Below are 18,013 nucleotides of genomic sequence, written 5' to 3'. Positions count from 1 at the left end.
ATTACGTATAATGCTGGTACAAAGGTGTAGATTATTGATGATTGCATTTTTTACTGCTTTTATTCATTATCTTATTTTTAGTTGTCTTTAGCCTAACTTTAATTGAAATCAACATAACAGCTAATTCAAATTAATAATCAAATGAATTCAAATAACTTAGAGGGATTAGTTGGTTACAGTTTCATTCTTGCATAATCACTCAATTCAGTTTATAAAGCATAATCACTCAATTCAGTTTCTCTTTATAAGATGAAATCAATTTTACTATGAATTGAATGAATGATCAGTTAATGATTTAATGGAATTTTAGAAAGAATTGTGAAATTGAAGATCATATAATGAACAGATTTATGAATTTGCACAGATGGCACAAAGGGAAAAAACGAATATGAACTGTGCTTTCAGTTTTTTTTCCTTCCATAGTGTTTTTGTTCTCTGTGCTTTATAAGGCTTTTTATTTTTGACAAGTAGTTATTTGTAATTTAATAAATTAAAGGCTTTCTTGAGTTTTATGTTACCAACCCAAAAAACCAAAACGTTAAGATTGAGAGCTTAAAAAGCAATACAAACAGCCTTCTATTGAATTCACTGCTAATTCAACAATAACTATCAATGTGCAATATTAGGCACAAGTAAACAAATATTGAATTTAAACTTGGAAATATTTACAGAAAATTTCATACTGCCAAGTGCGTATAATTTAGGGAGATTGTATATGGGTAACTCTGAAAAAAGGCTAATTCTTTTTCTGGCATTATATATGGGTAACATAATACATACAAATGAACTGCCATATTATTCAGGAGTAAAAAAGAAACCCCTGACAAATAACACCTTCACATATTTTTAACTATAGAATAAAATTGGGAATAAAATTGAACAACAATTAATTACTACATCAGAGCAGAATGCAAAGTTAGAACCAAAAAACTAGGACGTTGTAGGGCAGTGATGCCTGCCAAGGCTCTCCCCGAACTGTTGAAAAATGGAGGGTATATATGGTCATGGTCATGGTCAGCTCCGTCAATGATTAGTCAGCTTACGCTTCTTTGCCAACTTTCTCATCCGCTCCTGCCTCTCCTCTTCCTCTATCAGCCGGAGTTGCTCCTCGTCCTCTTTCCTAGCAATTTTGGCACTGCAACAATACAAAACACCATCATTACAATCCAGCGTGTAATGGACCTGGCCGATTCATAGGGTTCTAAGCACTTTCCATTTATTAAGGATTTATAATCCTAACTGGACAGGACCAGCAGACGGTGCCGGCCAGGTCCTCAACTATCATTTAACGCATGGACACAAACACAAACCACTGAAAAAGAAAAAGATAACAATTTTCTTTGATCATAATCAACAGTTTAGCAAATGCCACTAACCTTCGTTTCTCCTCCCTCATGATATCCTCAAAGTTTGCCTCCATGTCACTCAGATCCTCATCATCATCAACCTGATTCCTATACCTATTAACTCTGCAAAAGAAAAGCAATCTCTATTTAATTAGAAGAAACTAACTTGACTTGCATTGTCTAAATAAGATTCTGCAAAGCAATGTAAACACTGAATATTAATATGTTGTCGAAGATAAAATATATTTACAGAGAAAAGCATCTGACGATTCATGCATTTTGCATCATCCCAAAAACACGAGACTTGGATAATATCTTATGGACCCAAATCCAAAAAATCAAACTTCCACAACTTAAATTATTTATTCAGCAGAATAAAAAAAACCTGAAAGCATCGTCTAGCTATTAAATAGTTTTTCAGCCAAGTAAGAACTTTTGCTGGGTTCAAAAAGAAAGAAAGTGCAAAAGCCCAATCAAAGTGGTAATCGTAAGCATAAGAAGAAACATTACCTGCACATCTGTCTGATCATGCTAAGAGCCTTCATATCTTCATCTTCATCATCAAAGGGTCTACTGGATTTTCTTTTCAACCGAGGATCTTGCATTTGTGGACGCGATGGTAATTGCTTAACGGGCTTACTTATCTGTGTATTTTTTAGGAAATAAATTAAAATGATCTTTACAAAGATCATAAAAGCTTGGAATAATAAGAAGTGGCACAAACCTGAGATTTTGAAGATGCCACCGAATGTTTTTGCATTGATAAGTTCTTACGTTCTTGTAACAATAGTCTACGTTCAACTTCTTGTTTAGATATTGATGGTTGCATCTTGGATGGGAGAGGCTTCCGATCAGGAGGCAGGATATCTTTTCTACCAGGTGCATAGGTTTTCTTCTCCCCAGTGATAAGAGGGGCCTGAGAAGGCCCACGTTTTGGACCTCCAAAGGGCCGGACTGGCCCATTTCTGTTGCTTTCAAGCTGCCTTCTTCTATCCATAGATACCACAGGCCGGCCAGGTCCGCTTCCATTGTTGCTTTGACTGTGCCTTCTAATGTCCATTGATTCCACAGGCCGACCCGGGCCGGTTGCATTTTTGCTTGGAGCCTGCCTTCTACCGTCCATTGATGACACAGGCCGGCCATGACCAGTTGCACTGGTGTTCTGAAGCTGCCCCCTGGAATCCACTGAGGTAGAAGAATGTCTGCTCGTGGATGATGATTTGTATGACCCTGATTTAGAATGCATATGGCCATTTGTAGGAATCGGTTTCCCTTCCTCACGGCCATTACGGATATCTCTGGCACTATTTCCTGATGGCTGTTTGCTCTTCTGAGGCATTTGTGGAGTTCCTGCCTCTTGAGCATCAGCAAAAAAGACCTGTATAAGTTCTCTTAATAAAAATAGAATGCACTAAGCAACATGAACTAAATTTGTATACCAAACGAAATACTTACCAGATCTTGAAACAGAGGCATTTTGAGATACAGGAGGTTTTATAGCAGCTGGAAGTTCTGCATCATCAGATAACAGGAAGGAGTAATCTCTTGTATCTTTTATTTTCTGGACTTTCGATTTCAGCTGTGCACATGACAAATTCCATGATCATGATTACATGAAGTTCAGAAGTTTTCAACACAGCAAGATATAACCAACACCCCCTCGACCCAACCCTATTAGCAGCCTAAAACTCCACCAAGAGAGAGAGGGAGCAAAAGTAGGGGTGAGCATGGACCAATTCGGTTTTTGAGCCTAACAGAACCAAACAAAACTGAGCCAAGATATGTAACATTTTTGGAACCAAACCAAATTACAATTTGGTTTGGTTTGGGTAAAAGCCAAACATAAAAAAAAAAAAAAAGGTCCAATATTTATAATAATGCTTTTAACTTATTCAACTTTGATCATACTACCTAATACTAATTTCATATTACACTATTTATAACTATAATAATATCATTTTGCAACCATAATAATACTAAGCAATAAACTTGTAATATAGTCCTTTTGCTTAATAACAATACTTTTTTTTGAAGTACTTAATCATATAAAGGTAATTATATTGTAATTATAAGGTGCATTACGAGGACTAGCTAGCTAGTTCAGTTCAGTTTTTTCTGTTTTCCATGGAAAAAGACAAGCCAAAAACCAAATTGTTTAGTAAAATCAAAACCAAACCTAACTGAACTACAATTTGGTTAGCCTCAGTTTTGTTGGTATGGTTTTTTATTTTTGGTTCAGTTTCGCTCACCACTAGTTCAAAGCTCAACAGAAGATAACAGAAGGAGACACTAATGAAGATACCTCATGTCTAACTTTGGGTACTTGCTCATGTGTTCCGTTCTTTGGAACTGTTCCGTTCTTTGGAACTGTTCCGTTCTTTGGAACTGTTCCGTTCTTTGGAACTGTTCCGTTCTTTGGAACTGTTCCGTTCTTTGGAACTGTGCCATTTGAAGAAGAGGTCTTTTTATTCTGCAAAAGCAGCAGCAGTAAGTTTATCGGCATTGAATGTTGAAAGAAATTTTCAGCAGATGTTAAAATTAAGTCTAGAAAACACCTAATGTACAAATAGCCATTTACAGGATCTTTATCCTGTTGGTGACAATCAGTATCCATAACACGAGCATGTCTACAAAATCATGGCTAAAAAAGCATGTAGACTGACAAAAAGAGAAGCCCATACTATCATACCTACTGCTAATATAATAAGCATTATCATCAAAAAAAAAATATATGAGTTGCCGCTCCCAGCGAGGGTCATCTCATATTGTAAATACAAAAATTCATCTATAGCAAGGACTAATGTAAGGTAAGTTGGATTATTTTCCCTTAAAAACCCACATCATCCTGTACTCAAAATAGCTCATTTTGGAAAGCTAGCAAATAGTATACATTAAGTGCCTAAATGGAGAGAGAGAGGGAGAGAGAGAGAGAGAGTCCATCAAGAGAGAGAGACAGAGAGTATCCATCAAGTGAATCCAGTGGCCAATGTACCATAACATTTATAGTAATAAAACCAAATGGCTATTATCATTATCATCATAGCTAAAGGGGCACCAAATATTTGACTAAGAGAAAAAACGTATGCCCCTAAAATTACAAACCTAACCTCTCCATTTTGTCCTCTCTCTTTCTATAACTTTCATGACTTTTCTTAATTTGATTAAGATGAAAAGGGAAAAAAGATATTGATTTTTAGTTTTTCCTCTAGCAACCACATGCATGTGCAGGAGTGTCATATGAGAGAATTCTTCAACAAATAAAAATACTCTATGTAGATAATTATATTAATTAATATAAAAAAGGAAACTATTACACTTAAAGGAGCATTCGTATCCTTAGCAAATGACCTGAACAGAACAAGGTGGGTAAAATGCATCAATGGCAATTGAAGTTATGAGTTTGATTCAAATGGTCATTGAAGTTTGGAATCTGTTTTCAAAAAATTCACCAAACTTCATTATCTTATAATAAAAAAAAAATATGAAGTTCGATGCTTTTATTGAAAGAAAATGAAATTCAATGACTTTTGTGAAACAAACCCAAAGCTTCATTGAAGCTCGGTACAATTTACCCAAACAAAGTCAACGAGCTATTATATTATCAATCCCAATATGGCAATCAAAAAGTCACACAAACACATAGATAAGAATTCATTTTGGATTAAATGGTTGTGCATACAATAGTAATAAACGAAATTTTGAATACATACACTATGAGGAGTAGGAGTTTTGAATATCAAATGTGGATTTTCCAACAATGATTTGCTTTCTTGGATTACTCTTTGAGCAATTACTGGTTGTGACGGACCAAAGAATGATCCATAACTGCAGAAAGATGCCAATTAGAAATACAAAGCGGATGGTTAATCATTATACAGCAAAATAAAATAAAGCTACTTGCGGAAAAAAAATCAAACAAATGGTGTTCGCTCCAGTCAAGATGTGTAATATTTGCTAAAAGGTACCAAACATTCTCCATCATCTAATAATGCAATGTTTACGAGATGATCAGCAATGCAGACAATAAAGCATGCAGGGTTCAATAGGCTATGATGACAAAGAATCAGGTAAAGAGAGCTTCAGTTAGTGAAGCTATTTTGGTAAAAGTCCTACAAAACTGAAACATTTTAGCATTCACTTTCAAATAATTATTAATTATCACTTAAAACATGAAATGCATTGAAAAATTCTCGACATATAAGATCCTAGCAGAGTATATAACCAACACCTTATGACCAGATTCTAGCAAGTAATCCTAACTCAAAGTTACACTCTGATCCTCATATTGGTATCAGCATACTGAAGAACGATTTCAAGGGAAAGTGAAGCATAGAGCATCTTAAAATATTTAATACAAGCGAAATGCTTATATACAATCATCCGCTGGAAGCAATAATATCTACTTGTGTACGAAACATCATGTTGCATCAAGAGAACAGCAAAAGCAAAGAGTACTTAGATGTAACATCAAAAAATATGCACATCACTCACTTGTCGGAAGATTTCTTTTTTGTCTCTTGGGATTTGGAAACACCAGAACCACTTTCCTTCTTCAATTTCTTCCTAATTTGTTCTTTAATCCGTTTTCTTAATTCAAGATACTCTTGTGACTCGGCAGTTGGCATTTGCTCTTGCTCGTATTCCTCCTCCTCACCTTCTTCCTCCTGTTCTTCCTCATATTCATCATAATCTTCATACTCCTGCATAAAGACAAACATAAATATTTATTTATTTAAATCACAGAACCAACTTGATTATAAGTAAAAGACCAACTTTATGCAGCATCTTTTAATGTTAGATATAGGCATAAAACCTGGGAGACTTACATCTTCATACACCCGCATGCTGAAATCAGCAAATGGTTGCTAATTACAGCTACTGGACGCCTGTAATATGGAAATTCACATGAATAAACAGACATAAAGATATTGAATTTACAGGAATTATTCTTCTGCTACTCTTGGGGGTAGAAAAAATACAGGGAAGAGAATTGAATGCAACCATCGATATTAAATCATATAAAAAACAACGAATCTTGACAGATTTTGATTTAGAATCCAGGAATACGAAAGACAACGATAGACATCCTTCTTACGCAATGAGATGCAAGAAAGAATCCCAACAGAAAATCGGACAACCATTAAAAACAAAAGTACTGGGAAAAAATAATAAATGCAAATTGTAGAAAATCATAACCTCTACGGAAAACGGTACGGATAACTCGGAATCAACCAAATCAGATCGGAATTGAGTTGTTTTGGAGTGCATAAAGTCGAGAAATCGAAATCAATCGCAATATTGATTACAACTGTAAAAAATCATAACCTCGACGGAAAACGGTACGGATAACTCGGAATCAACCAAATCAGATCGGAATTGAGTTATTTTGGGGTGCATAAAGTCGAGAAATCGAAATTAATCGCAATATTGATTACAACTGTAAAAAATCCAACCCTAACTCCATGTAACAGGAAAAACATAACATGTTCTATGAATCCAGATGCCGAAAATAGATCGCACAAACACAAAATCAACGAATAAGAAAAAAAAAATCCAATATCTGAAAAGAAAGCATGCAAATTACCTCACGTTTTAACCGTAATCGATGAAATCGGATCAAAATGAAGCGGAATTGATCGTAGAAGCCGGCGAAGAGGTCGAAAAAATACCAAGACGAAGCCGAACGCGGAAACAAAGCGAAGAAACCTATCAGATCTATATGACAATGAGACGGCGACCAAAGGGAAGAGAGCTTCTACGTGTAGGTTTTCGGGGATAAAGAAGTGGAAACGGAAGGACCCAGAGACAAAAAAGCCAAGCGCTAACTTGCACACGGTGGTGCAATGCGCATCCCATCCCATATTCTTTTCTTTATTTGTTAAAATTTGCTATTTCGCGTTCGGTTTTATCCCAAAAACGCCCCCTCCCTCCCTCTCGTCTTCGGAATTTTTAATTTATTTATATTTGTGGGCCCACATACAAATTTGTGACAACAGTTTTGGTATGATATACAAGTGTTGGATAAAATCATTGTTTGCCTATGTTTTCACTATCTCATTCCAACCCCTCATTCATATATCTTTTTACTTGTTAAGTATTGAAAGTTTACCATACTATATTTGCTCATGGAAAAGTTTTTTTTTTTAATGAAACGTCATCGTAGAACATTATTTATTCAAACTTCTCTGGTTTATATCTAGATTGTAACTTTTCAATTATTTATCTCCCAATTTACTTTTTATTATGAAATGAAACAATTTTCTTTATTCTAAAAGTTAGGGTTTGTAACATCTTCAAAATTTAGAATAAAAAATATAAATAAATACTTAACACTGATTTAGATTTTGAATGTATTTATAAAATTATTATATACAATCAATTAGAAAAAATACATGTAAATCAAACTAATTTAATTTGACTTGAATTTTTGTATTAATTAAGTGATCAAACTAATTTAATAAAATTTAACCTATATAATATAATATAAACCTTTCATATTATGTGTACACAAAAAATAAAAATAAAAAATCCACCTTTCTTATAAAACTAATACCTACTCTCATTCTTATTTTCTACTAAAAAATTTGTAGGTTTTTCACTTTCAGATCCAATATATTTTGATTTTATAAGTTAAAAACATATGATTTTTATACTACTACATGCATACTATTTTAAGATGAGGTATTTTTATATCTCCAGTATTTATATAAGATATAAAGGAAAACTTTAAGAAATCTATGTGCATTCTATCTAATTTTCAGGTCATTTTTCTTTAATTTTCTAAAAAAATGATATTTTAAAATATGTAGACAATCTATAAGAGTGACACCTCGAATAGATATTGACATGTTAATTTTACAATTTTTTATTCGTTTTAAATTGTCATATCTTAAATATTTGTAACCTTCTTCTTTTTTTTTTTTTTTTTTTTGAAAGATTGTAACCTTCTTCTTAATATGAAGTATTATATACTCTGCAATACGTTGGCCTAATTAAATTATAAAATTTATCTAATCATTTTTTTTTTTTTTTTTAAATGATAACATAATTTTATAACTTGTGCATCGCATTCAACTAGTTTATATATAAAAGTGGAATTCGTGAAAAATCTCACAGTAAAAAAAACTAAAAAGAAAAGATTTCATATATGAAATATATTTAAAATTAAACTAATAAATTATTTATACATATACATTAAGTATTTTTTATGGTGTTTAAGATGTAATACATATAAGAGAAAATTTATGGTGTGCCAGACATACATTGCCACTAATTTTAAAACACATATTAAAAATAAAAAATAAAAAAATATATATTTTTATTTTAACAGATTTAATGATAGTTTTAGTTTGTCCCTTTAATCAGGTGTGTTCTTCCTCTCCTTTCACCTTCCCCAACAAACATTTTTCTTTTTATCTCTCTTATAATCCACCGCCGGCGACCTAGCTTTCACTAATCGTCTATGCTCCTTTCATTTCCTCTTCTTTCTCTAGCGACCTAACTTCATGTTTTATGCGTTTTCCACCTTCCCAATCTCTTTAATGGTGCTTAAAGATTTATTCATACGTAGGACGCTCTTCAATCTTCCACAGAAGAACTCTGATGTGCCTTCTATTGGAAAAAGGAGGACAATATCAAAACTGAATACATAAAAATTTGAATTGATCTGAACTAATTTCAGATTTATTAGCTAATATAACAGTAACAAAATAAAACATAAAATCTAGAACAACTGTAACAGAAAATCAGTAGAAGAGTTGTCATAGAAAATCAGCAGACATAATCTACTTTGAATTAGTCTTCAACATGCCCCCCATAATTCAAATTTAGTAACTCTAAGTAATTCTCAAAAATAGTAGAACGTGCCTTGTGGTAAAGATTTTGTAAGTATGTCAGCCAAATTCACATGAGTGTTGCAGTACTATAAAGTTATCTCTTCTTGTGCAACCAAATCGTGGATGAAATGCAAACGAGTATCAATATGTTTAGTTCTGCTGTGGTATGATGGATTTTTTGTCATGGTAATTGTAGCTTTGTTGTCACAAAATATCTTCGTTGCTCCATTTTGTTTCTATCCAATATTAGCTAGCATTCTCCTCAACCAAATGGCTTGACAAGCTGCTGAAGTTGCTGCAACATATTCAGCTTCTGAAGATGACAATGTTGTGTGGCTTGCTTCTTTGAGCTCCAAATGATTGCTCATGTTCCTACTATGAAAACATTACTTGAGATGTTTTTTCTATCTTCCAATGAGCTTGCAAAATCACTGTCTATGAATCCACACAACTTGACTCTTGAGGTCTTTGAGTACCAAATCCCATAATCAACTGTACCAGCAATATAACGAAGAACCCCTTTTGCAGCTCTAAAATGAATTGCTGATGGATGTTGCATAAACCTGGAAATTATACCAATAGAGAAGGCAATGTCATGTCTAGTATGAGTTACATAGATTAAGCCTCCCACCAAACTTCTGAATTTGTTAGCATCAATCTTCTATGCTCCATCATCGTGCTGCAATTTTTCATTGAGATTCATGGGTGTAGTTGCTTGATATCTCCCTAATTTATAATGTCTTACGGAGTAATTTAGCTTGTTTTAATTCAGTTTTTGGCTAATTCTGATATTAATTTGATAGTTTAGAGTTAATTTTAGTATTTTTCCTTTCTCATGGCATGATTAGTGTTTTCATGGACCTTGGGGGACCATTCGAGCATTTTTGAACCAGATTAGGGACCATTGGAGCATTTTTTGGACTATCTAGGGACCATTGGAGCAACTTTTGGACTCACCGGGGACCTAAAAGGCCAAAATTCGGACATCATGCCCCATTGGAAGTTATGTCTCGATAAGACAACACATGTCTCACCGAGACACTCCTTGTCTCGACAAGATGAGGCGGGGAAGGCGTTCCCAACGCCTTCCCTTTTGCTGAATTGCGCGATTTAGCTCCCAAGACCCACCAAAAACACTGGAAATTGCCTATTTTGCCCTTGATACATTAGGGTTTTCTTCCTAACTCTATAAATAGGGAGATATCTCTTTTGTATGATATATAATTTTTCACCATGTAGATCATATTTATATTTCAGAATTGTTTTTCCCTTTCTTTAGCTTTAGCTTTCAATTCTGCTTTTCTTTCCTTTTGAAGAATAATTGACGGTGGAGGCCAACCTTCATATTTTGTAATTGGATCTGATAAAACGGGTTCCCCTATTTATCCTTTGCTATTATATTTGATTGAAGATGTTTACCATTAATCATATTTACCTTGCTTATCTGATTGGTTTGTCTATGAACTAATCCCCATCCAATCTGGGATAGGGATGAGATTGATTGTATGATTATGTATGTTTAGGGATTTAGGGTTTATATGATTGATATTGATTGATTGATTTATGCATGCTTAATACCTTGAGACCGACAGGAGATAGGATTATAGATAGATAGGAGACTGATAGGAGATTATCTAGTCTGAATTTGTATGAATTGACCTCGCTAGGACACTAGGAGTGCGGCTTCGTGCCTGGGCTACGACTTTAGTCTTAATCACCAGAGAACCTAATGCTTTGCATGACCTAGGTTATATTGCCTAACCAAGCTATTAACCGAATGCATGTAAATAGGTAATATGGATATTGATCACGTTCATATTTCTTGTTAGGGTGATTACCATCAAATAGATAGCAAGAATATAAACCTGAACCCCCTAAAATCATATATAGGATTTAATCAAAGGATTCCTCATCCTAGATTGTACCTTCCATTAATTCACATTCTGCCCTATTAATAATTCACTTTATTGCTTTTATATTCAATTAGTTAATCAACTATTCAACCCAATTTTATCCAACCTTCTAAATGATTAGATCAGTTTAATTAGATTTATCAATGTGTAACAAATAGTCCTTGTGTTCGATCTCGTGCTTAGCACATTATTACTTGTTGCGATAGGATCCACTTATCCTGTTAAATGTTGTATATTTTACGAGCATCACTACTGGATTACAGTTAAACATCATTAACTTCTTGAGTAGATCCATTGCATATTTTCTCTGACTGATAAAGATTCCATCTTCTTCTTGATGAACTTCAAGGTCTAGAAAATAATGCAACAATCCCATATCTGACTTTTCAAACTTGCTCTTCATATGAGATTTAAATTCAATCAACTAGGAATTAGAAGAACTAGTATAAATTATATCATCAAACGATGATCAAATCATTTTTACCTCATTTTTTCACATATAAGGTAGGTTCATTCTCACTTTTTATAAACCCATTTTGTCGAAAGAATCCATCAATTTTACTGTATCATGCTTGAGGAGCTTACTTTAACCCGTATAATGCCTTTTTTAATCTATATACATTAGTTTCATGTCCTTCTATCATAAAACCTTCTAGTTGGGCTACATATACCTCCTCTTCTAATTCTCCATTCAAGAATGTCGACTTAACATCAAATTGGTAAAGTGGCAATTGCACTTGTGCTGTAAATGCTAGAAATGTTCCAACTATCTCAAATCGGGCTACTAGAGAGAATGTTTCTTCAAAATTGATGCGATGTTGTTGCGCATATCCTTTCGCCACAAGCCGTGCTTTGTGTTTTTTTATATTTCCATTAGCATAAAACTTTGTTTTAAAGATCCACTTCAAGCCAAGCACGTTCTTTTCATCAGGCAGCTCAACTAGCTCTCATGTTTCATTCTTTTCAATGGCCATGAGTTCGTCATTCATTACTTTTCTCCACTCCTATTTTTTTGTGATGCATCTTTATAGGTTATGGGATCTGAAACAATTAAAGCAAATGCAGAAGTTTTATATATTTCTCTTAAGGATTTGAATTTCCCTGGAGGGGTCTCATCACTTTGAAAAGATAAGTTGTCGTTACTTTGAGTTTTGGTGTGGAACTTGTGGAGGTATTGTTGTTTAGTGTTGAAGGAGAAGAACTTGTTGAACTTTTTGGTGGAAAATCAGAATTTGCTAGTGAGAAGTCTAAATTTGCTGGTGCAAAATCTGAATTCTCAATTGTTGAATCTGTAATTTGAATTTCTGCATTATTGTTGTTCCAATTCCATTTTGCATCATCATCAAACACTACATTTCTGATCATTATCACTTTGACACTAAAAGGGTTATACAGCCAATATGCTTTGGATTGAGAACAATAACCAATAAAAATACATTTTTCAGATTTCTCATCTAGTTTACTTCGTTTTTTAGAATTCACTAAAGCATAGGCAATAGAACCAAAGATGTGCAAGTGAATTACCGAAGGCTTTATACCGCTCCAAGACTCAAATGGTGTTTGATTCAGCATAGGTTTTGTTGGTGAAATGTTCAATAGACACACCACTGTTGCAATTGCTTCTGCCCAATATTGATTTGGAATCCCCTTAGCTTTAAGTAAACTTCTAGCCATCTTAACAACTATATGATTCTTGCGTTCTGCTACCCCGTTCTGCTCTGGTGTGTATGGAGCCGTCAATTCCCTACGAATGCCATACTCTTCATAAAATTTGTTGAACTTATTAGATAAGAATTCGCAGTGTATGGAACCGTCAATTCCCTACGAATGCCATACTCTTCATAAAATTTGTTGAACCTATTAGATAAGAATTCGCCACCTCTATCACTACGGAGCATTTTGATGCAAGATTGGCTTTGTCTTTCAACAAGAGCTTTGAATTTCCTGAAATTATCAAAAGCATCTGATTTGTTTTTCAAGAAATAAATCCAACTCATACGACTAAACTCAACAATCAAAAGGAAGAAATAACGACTTCCTCCAAATGATTCAGTGTTCATTGGACCACATAAATCAGCATGGATCAATTCAAGGCAATTTGAGGCTCTCCAATCTCCATCAACTGGAAATGACCTTTTTATTTGTTTTCCATATACACAGCCTTCACATAGATCAATAGAATCAATTTTAGGCAGCCCAAGAACCATACCTTTTTTATTCAACAGCTTCAGCCCATTCACGTTGAGATGTCCATACTGCAAATGCCATAGTTTGGACTTATTTGTTTCACCAATAGCCAATGCAAATTGTTCCATATTTGAAACTTCAAGTGGAAACATCTTGTTTTTGGTCATACAAACATTTGCTATTGTTCTTCCTGATTTTTTGTCTTTAATAACACACGCTCCATCATCAAATATTACTGATTATCCACTGGTCATCAATTGTCCTACACTCAACAGATTATGTGTAAGATTAGGAACAAATTGAACATCATGTAGAAGTTTCACTTTACCATGAGTAGTTTTGATTGCTACTGTCCCTTTTCCTTCAACTTCAATATCTTTATTGTCACCAAGCTTGACATGCATCTTCTTAGCCTCATCAAGCTCTCTAAACATTCTCTAAGGCCCGACATATGATTGGAGCAGCTGATATCTATAAACCACACTTCACTTGTAACATTATCATGTGAAAAATGGGTCATAAACAACTTATTTTCTTCTTCTTCTTCTAATTCAGCATAATTGGCTTCTTCATCCTTGTACCAGCAATCTGCTTGGATATGCCCATATTGATTGCATCTATAGCATTATATGCCACTCCTATTGCCTATGGGTCATCCACAACCTCTGCCTCCACGATATGAACCTCTGCTCCGTTCATTCCATGGTGCTTTTTATAACATTTTTTTTATTGTAGATCATCCCCTTCACTTGAAATGCCTTGCTTCATCTGTCTTAATGGATCTGTTCACCCTTGCTTCATGAGCTTGCAAAGAGCCCATTAGTTCATCAAGTGAAAAAATCGACGGGTCCTTAGATTCTTCAGTTACAATTACTACATGATCAAACTTAGGAGTCAAACTCCTCAAAAAAATTGCAACAACGGTTTGATCAGTTATTTGATCTCCATATGATCTTATTTGAGAGATTATTTCTATCGCTCTAGACAAAAAAAATCTTGCACTGATTCATTGCTTTTCATGATTAAGGTTTCAAACTCATGCCTAAGAGTTTGGATTTTCACAGCAATTACTTTTGACGAGCCTTAAAACTCGGTTTGTAGTCCATACTTGCTGTGAGGTTATAGTTGCTGCAATTCTGGAGAGTATTGTTTCATGAACTTCTTGTTGAATTAAGAATAAGGCCTTAGAGTCCTTCTTTCTGGATTCCCTTAATCGGCTTTCATCATCATCTGGATCAACAAATCTGTTTGATACAAAATCCCAAAGGTATTGAGACTTGAATAGAGTCTTTGTTTTGATACTCCAGAATTCATAATTTTCTCATTTAAAATGGGAATGGATGGTTGTGATACACTCATTGAATTCACATTTGAAGCCATCGTGTTTGTGAATTTTTTTATGAACTTGGCAGCTCTGATACCACAATGTTGGAAAATAGAGAACAATAATACTGAAAAAGGAGGACAATATTAAACCAGAATTGAGCAGTTAACTTGTTTAATTAATTCATAAAATGGAGGTGCCTTTTATATGCTTACAAAGAAACTGAATGCGTAAAAATTTGAATTGATCAGAACTAATTTCAGATTTATTAGCTACTATAACAGTAACAAAATAAAGCACAAAATTTGGAATAGCTGTAACAGAAAATCAGCAGAAGAGCTGCAACAGAAAATCAGCAGACATAATCTACTTTGAATTAGTCTTCAACACCTTCCCTACAACTAGTCGAGGAAGAGGAAGAGGCAAACTCGGCACTGCTACTGCTACTCTAGTTCAAATCTGATTCCATCCAATTTGAGTTCTAAAGTGTTATCAGATTCCTCGTACATGTCATTCTTATCTATAAGAAGTTCTATTGTAAATCTTGAACAAATTAAATGCCTCTAATTTCTTTGTTTTGTGATTTTTATGCGGTTGATTGAGCATTTTCTAAGTACTATTTGATAAATGGATAGTTAAAGGATGGAGTTGAAAAGTCCATATATATTGATGCCTTTTTTGTAATTTCCATGTTTGAACTTCATTTTTTGGTCATCCCCTATGAATCACATATTTCAATCTATCTATCTAACTAAGTGGTCAAAATAGAATTGCTGCATTATCTGCTAGTGTGCTAAAAAGCTCATACAAACCATCATGCCTTGCTTCTTGCTTGACAACTTCAAGAAAAACAAATGTTCATTTGGGTTTGGGTTTTGCAATGAGAGTCGTACAATCTTGCTACAGTGAAGTAGAGAAAGCAAAAGTCAATGCTCAACTTGCCACAACTGCTCTGAGGCCAAGAAAGAAGACTGTTTATTCAAGTCTGTTTTTATTTGTTTGTTTTTTTGTGTACCAATATTATATGGCATTTTTAATGTTTTAATTGCAGTAAAGAAAGGTCAAATTGTGAGGGTGGAGAAAGAGAAATACATGAACATCGTAAATGTAAGGATTAATTTGATTATTTATTCATATCCATATCTATATCCCTGGAGTCTAGTCTAACTCATAAATGATTGTTTTCAACCTATTCGAAAACTACGATTAAAATTATATTTATGCAAACTTTAATTTTACTCATGGTGGTAGTAGAAAGCATCAATTGCAACATTTCAACTTTTGTTTTCTTCTTTTGTTTCATACACGCCTCTGGGTAACTTTTGGAATAAAACATTCATTGCATCAACTACCAGTTGTACTTGGCATAACTTTGTCCTTAAAATTGAAAAAATTGATTGAAATATTTACGGTTACCATGTCATAACTTGGTCCTTGGTGCTATTTGAGAAGATTATGATAATATAAAAAACTTAATAAGGAATACATAGAGTAATTGAACCTGTTAATTATTAGGAGAGCAAAAGTAAAAGTAATGGCAGTAAAACCAAAAGTAATGGCAGAGAGCAAAAGTAAATGTATGCCAAATCCACAGCCTCATTGAAAGAGATTAGCAATTAAAGCTGATTTAGGGTTATTAAATGTCTCTTATATTTGTTATCAAGAGATAAGCACGTGATTGTAATTTTAAGTTTTTTTTAACATTAAATATATTAATTAACAGGAGTTTTAAAATTAGTGGTTGTGGTATACCATAAAATTTTTCCTGATATAATATCAATCAAGGATAGTGAAAAAAGAGTAGAAAACTAATAGGGGAATTGAATGTATTTATGACAAATATTATATTTATCATAAATTTATATCTATTGGAACTCAAAACTAATTTTCTCATAGAGACACATCATCAAATGTTTGATGCGTCAGAAAAAATAAAATCAAAAGATTTCATATAAAAAACATTAAGTGACAACCAACTTAATAAATAATATACATATACGTTAAATACTTTTTATGGTGTGAAATATGTAACGACTATAATATTGACTAAGTGTTATAGATTGTTACAGCTTGTTACAACTGTAACAATATGGACAGTATGGGTTTCTATGAGTAGTATGGGTCCTCATGCCTTGTGTCCCTTTGAGTAGTATAAGATGTTAAAACACAATTTCCAATAGTTTTTTATTCTGATAAAAATAAATTAACAAGAAAACTAGATCCCCAAAAATATCCAAATCAAGAATTAAATTAAGTTTAATTTATGTTAACATATCTGTTGAGTGATTATATACTTAAGCAACTTCTAAGTAATGTTGCCTTCGTCTCATTTCTAGAACCCAAGACTTTTCCAGAAGCAGAAAGTGATGAGTACTAGATGATCACAATGCAAGAAAAGCTCGATCAATTCAGAAGGAATGATGTATGGGACTTGGTTCCCTATCCGAAGAACAAAAAAGACTGTCGGAACCAGATGGGTCTTCCGAAACAAGTTAGATAAAGAAGGGAACGTGATCAGGAACAAAGTAAGGCTTGTAGCCCAAGGGTACAACCAACAAGAAGGTATTGACTACGGAGAAACATTTGCTTCGGTAACAAGGTTAGAAGCTATTCGAATCCAAATACAAGATGAATTTGAGATGTCCATGATGGGAGAAATTAGCTTCTTTCTTGGACTTCAAATCAAACAAGGCGATAATGTCATATTTATTAGTCAAGCCAAATATGCTAAAGAAATACTGAAGAAATATGGCATGGAGCATTGTAAACCAATCTCCACACATATGAGCACTGACAATGTACTCTCAGTAGATGAGCCAGGTAAGTCAATAGACAATAAATTATACAAATGTATGATTGGCTCTATACTCTATCTTACTGCTAGTAGACCTGATATACAATTCTCAGTATGCTACTTTGCTAGATATCAATCTAACCCTAAGGAATCACACTACATATTTGTGAAAAAAATCCTCAGGTATTTGCAAACTTCTGTGAATGCAGACATCTGGTATCTCAATACCTCTGAATTTACCCTTCTAGGATACATGGATGCTGACTATGGACGGGATAAGTTGGAACAAAAAAGTACTTTTGGTGGATGTCACTTTCTTAGAAGCATCCTAGTATCCTGGTTCAGTAAGAAGCAATCCTCAGTGGCTCTGTCAACCACGGAAGTATAGTACATTATTGCTGGAAGCTGCATTGCTCAAGTCCTCTGGATAAAGTAACAACTAGAAGATTTCGAAGTCAGAACCAAAACTATTGATGTCATATGTGACAATAAAAGTGCGATTGACCTCTCCAAGAATCCAATCCAGCACAACAGGATGAAGCATGTCAGCATAAGACATCACTTATCATGCCCTTAAAGAATAAATCAAATTGACCTATGTACCCTTAGAAGCA

At 33.9% G+C, this 18,013-nt stretch overlaps 1 protein-coding gene across 3 annotated transcripts; it reads right to left on the bottom strand.

Annotated features, from left to right (window-relative positions):
- Positions 1 to 726: 726 nt before the first annotated feature.
- LOC136228997 (uncharacterized) lies at positions 727 to 7,220 on the bottom strand. Of its 3 annotated transcripts, none has more exons than XM_066017526.1 (10): positions 6,931 to 7,220; positions 6,173 to 6,232; positions 5,838 to 6,046; positions 5,057 to 5,171; positions 3,649 to 3,816; positions 2,802 to 2,925; positions 2,071 to 2,696; positions 1,857 to 1,990; positions 1,377 to 1,469; positions 727 to 1,135 (listed from the first exon to the last, which is right to left on the bottom strand). In XM_066017526.1, the coding sequence occupies exons 2-10, from the start codon at positions 6,188 to 6,190 to the stop codon at positions 1,024 to 1,026; spliced, it is 1,599 nt and encodes a 532-aa protein (XP_065873598.1). In that variant the 5' UTR covers positions 6,191 to 6,232; positions 6,931 to 7,220; the 3' UTR covers positions 727 to 1,023. The 3 variants fall into 3 exon arrangements, with proteins under 3 accessions (XP_065873598.1, XP_065873597.1, XP_065873600.1); XM_066017525.1 differs by having other exon boundaries at positions 2,071 to 2,702; positions 6,931 to 7,219; XM_066017528.1 differs by lacking the exon at positions 3,649 to 3,816 and having other exon boundaries at positions 2,071 to 2,702.
- Positions 7,221 to 18,013: the final 10,793 nt, after the last annotated feature.

This window comes from Euphorbia lathyris, chromosome 5 (assembly GCF_963576675.1).
Source record: "Euphorbia lathyris chromosome 5, ddEupLath1.1, whole genome shotgun sequence".
Lineage (NCBI taxonomy): Eukaryota > Viridiplantae > Streptophyta > Magnoliopsida > Malpighiales > Euphorbiaceae > Euphorbia > Euphorbia lathyris.
This window is presented reverse-complemented; position numbering and strand designations above follow the sequence as displayed.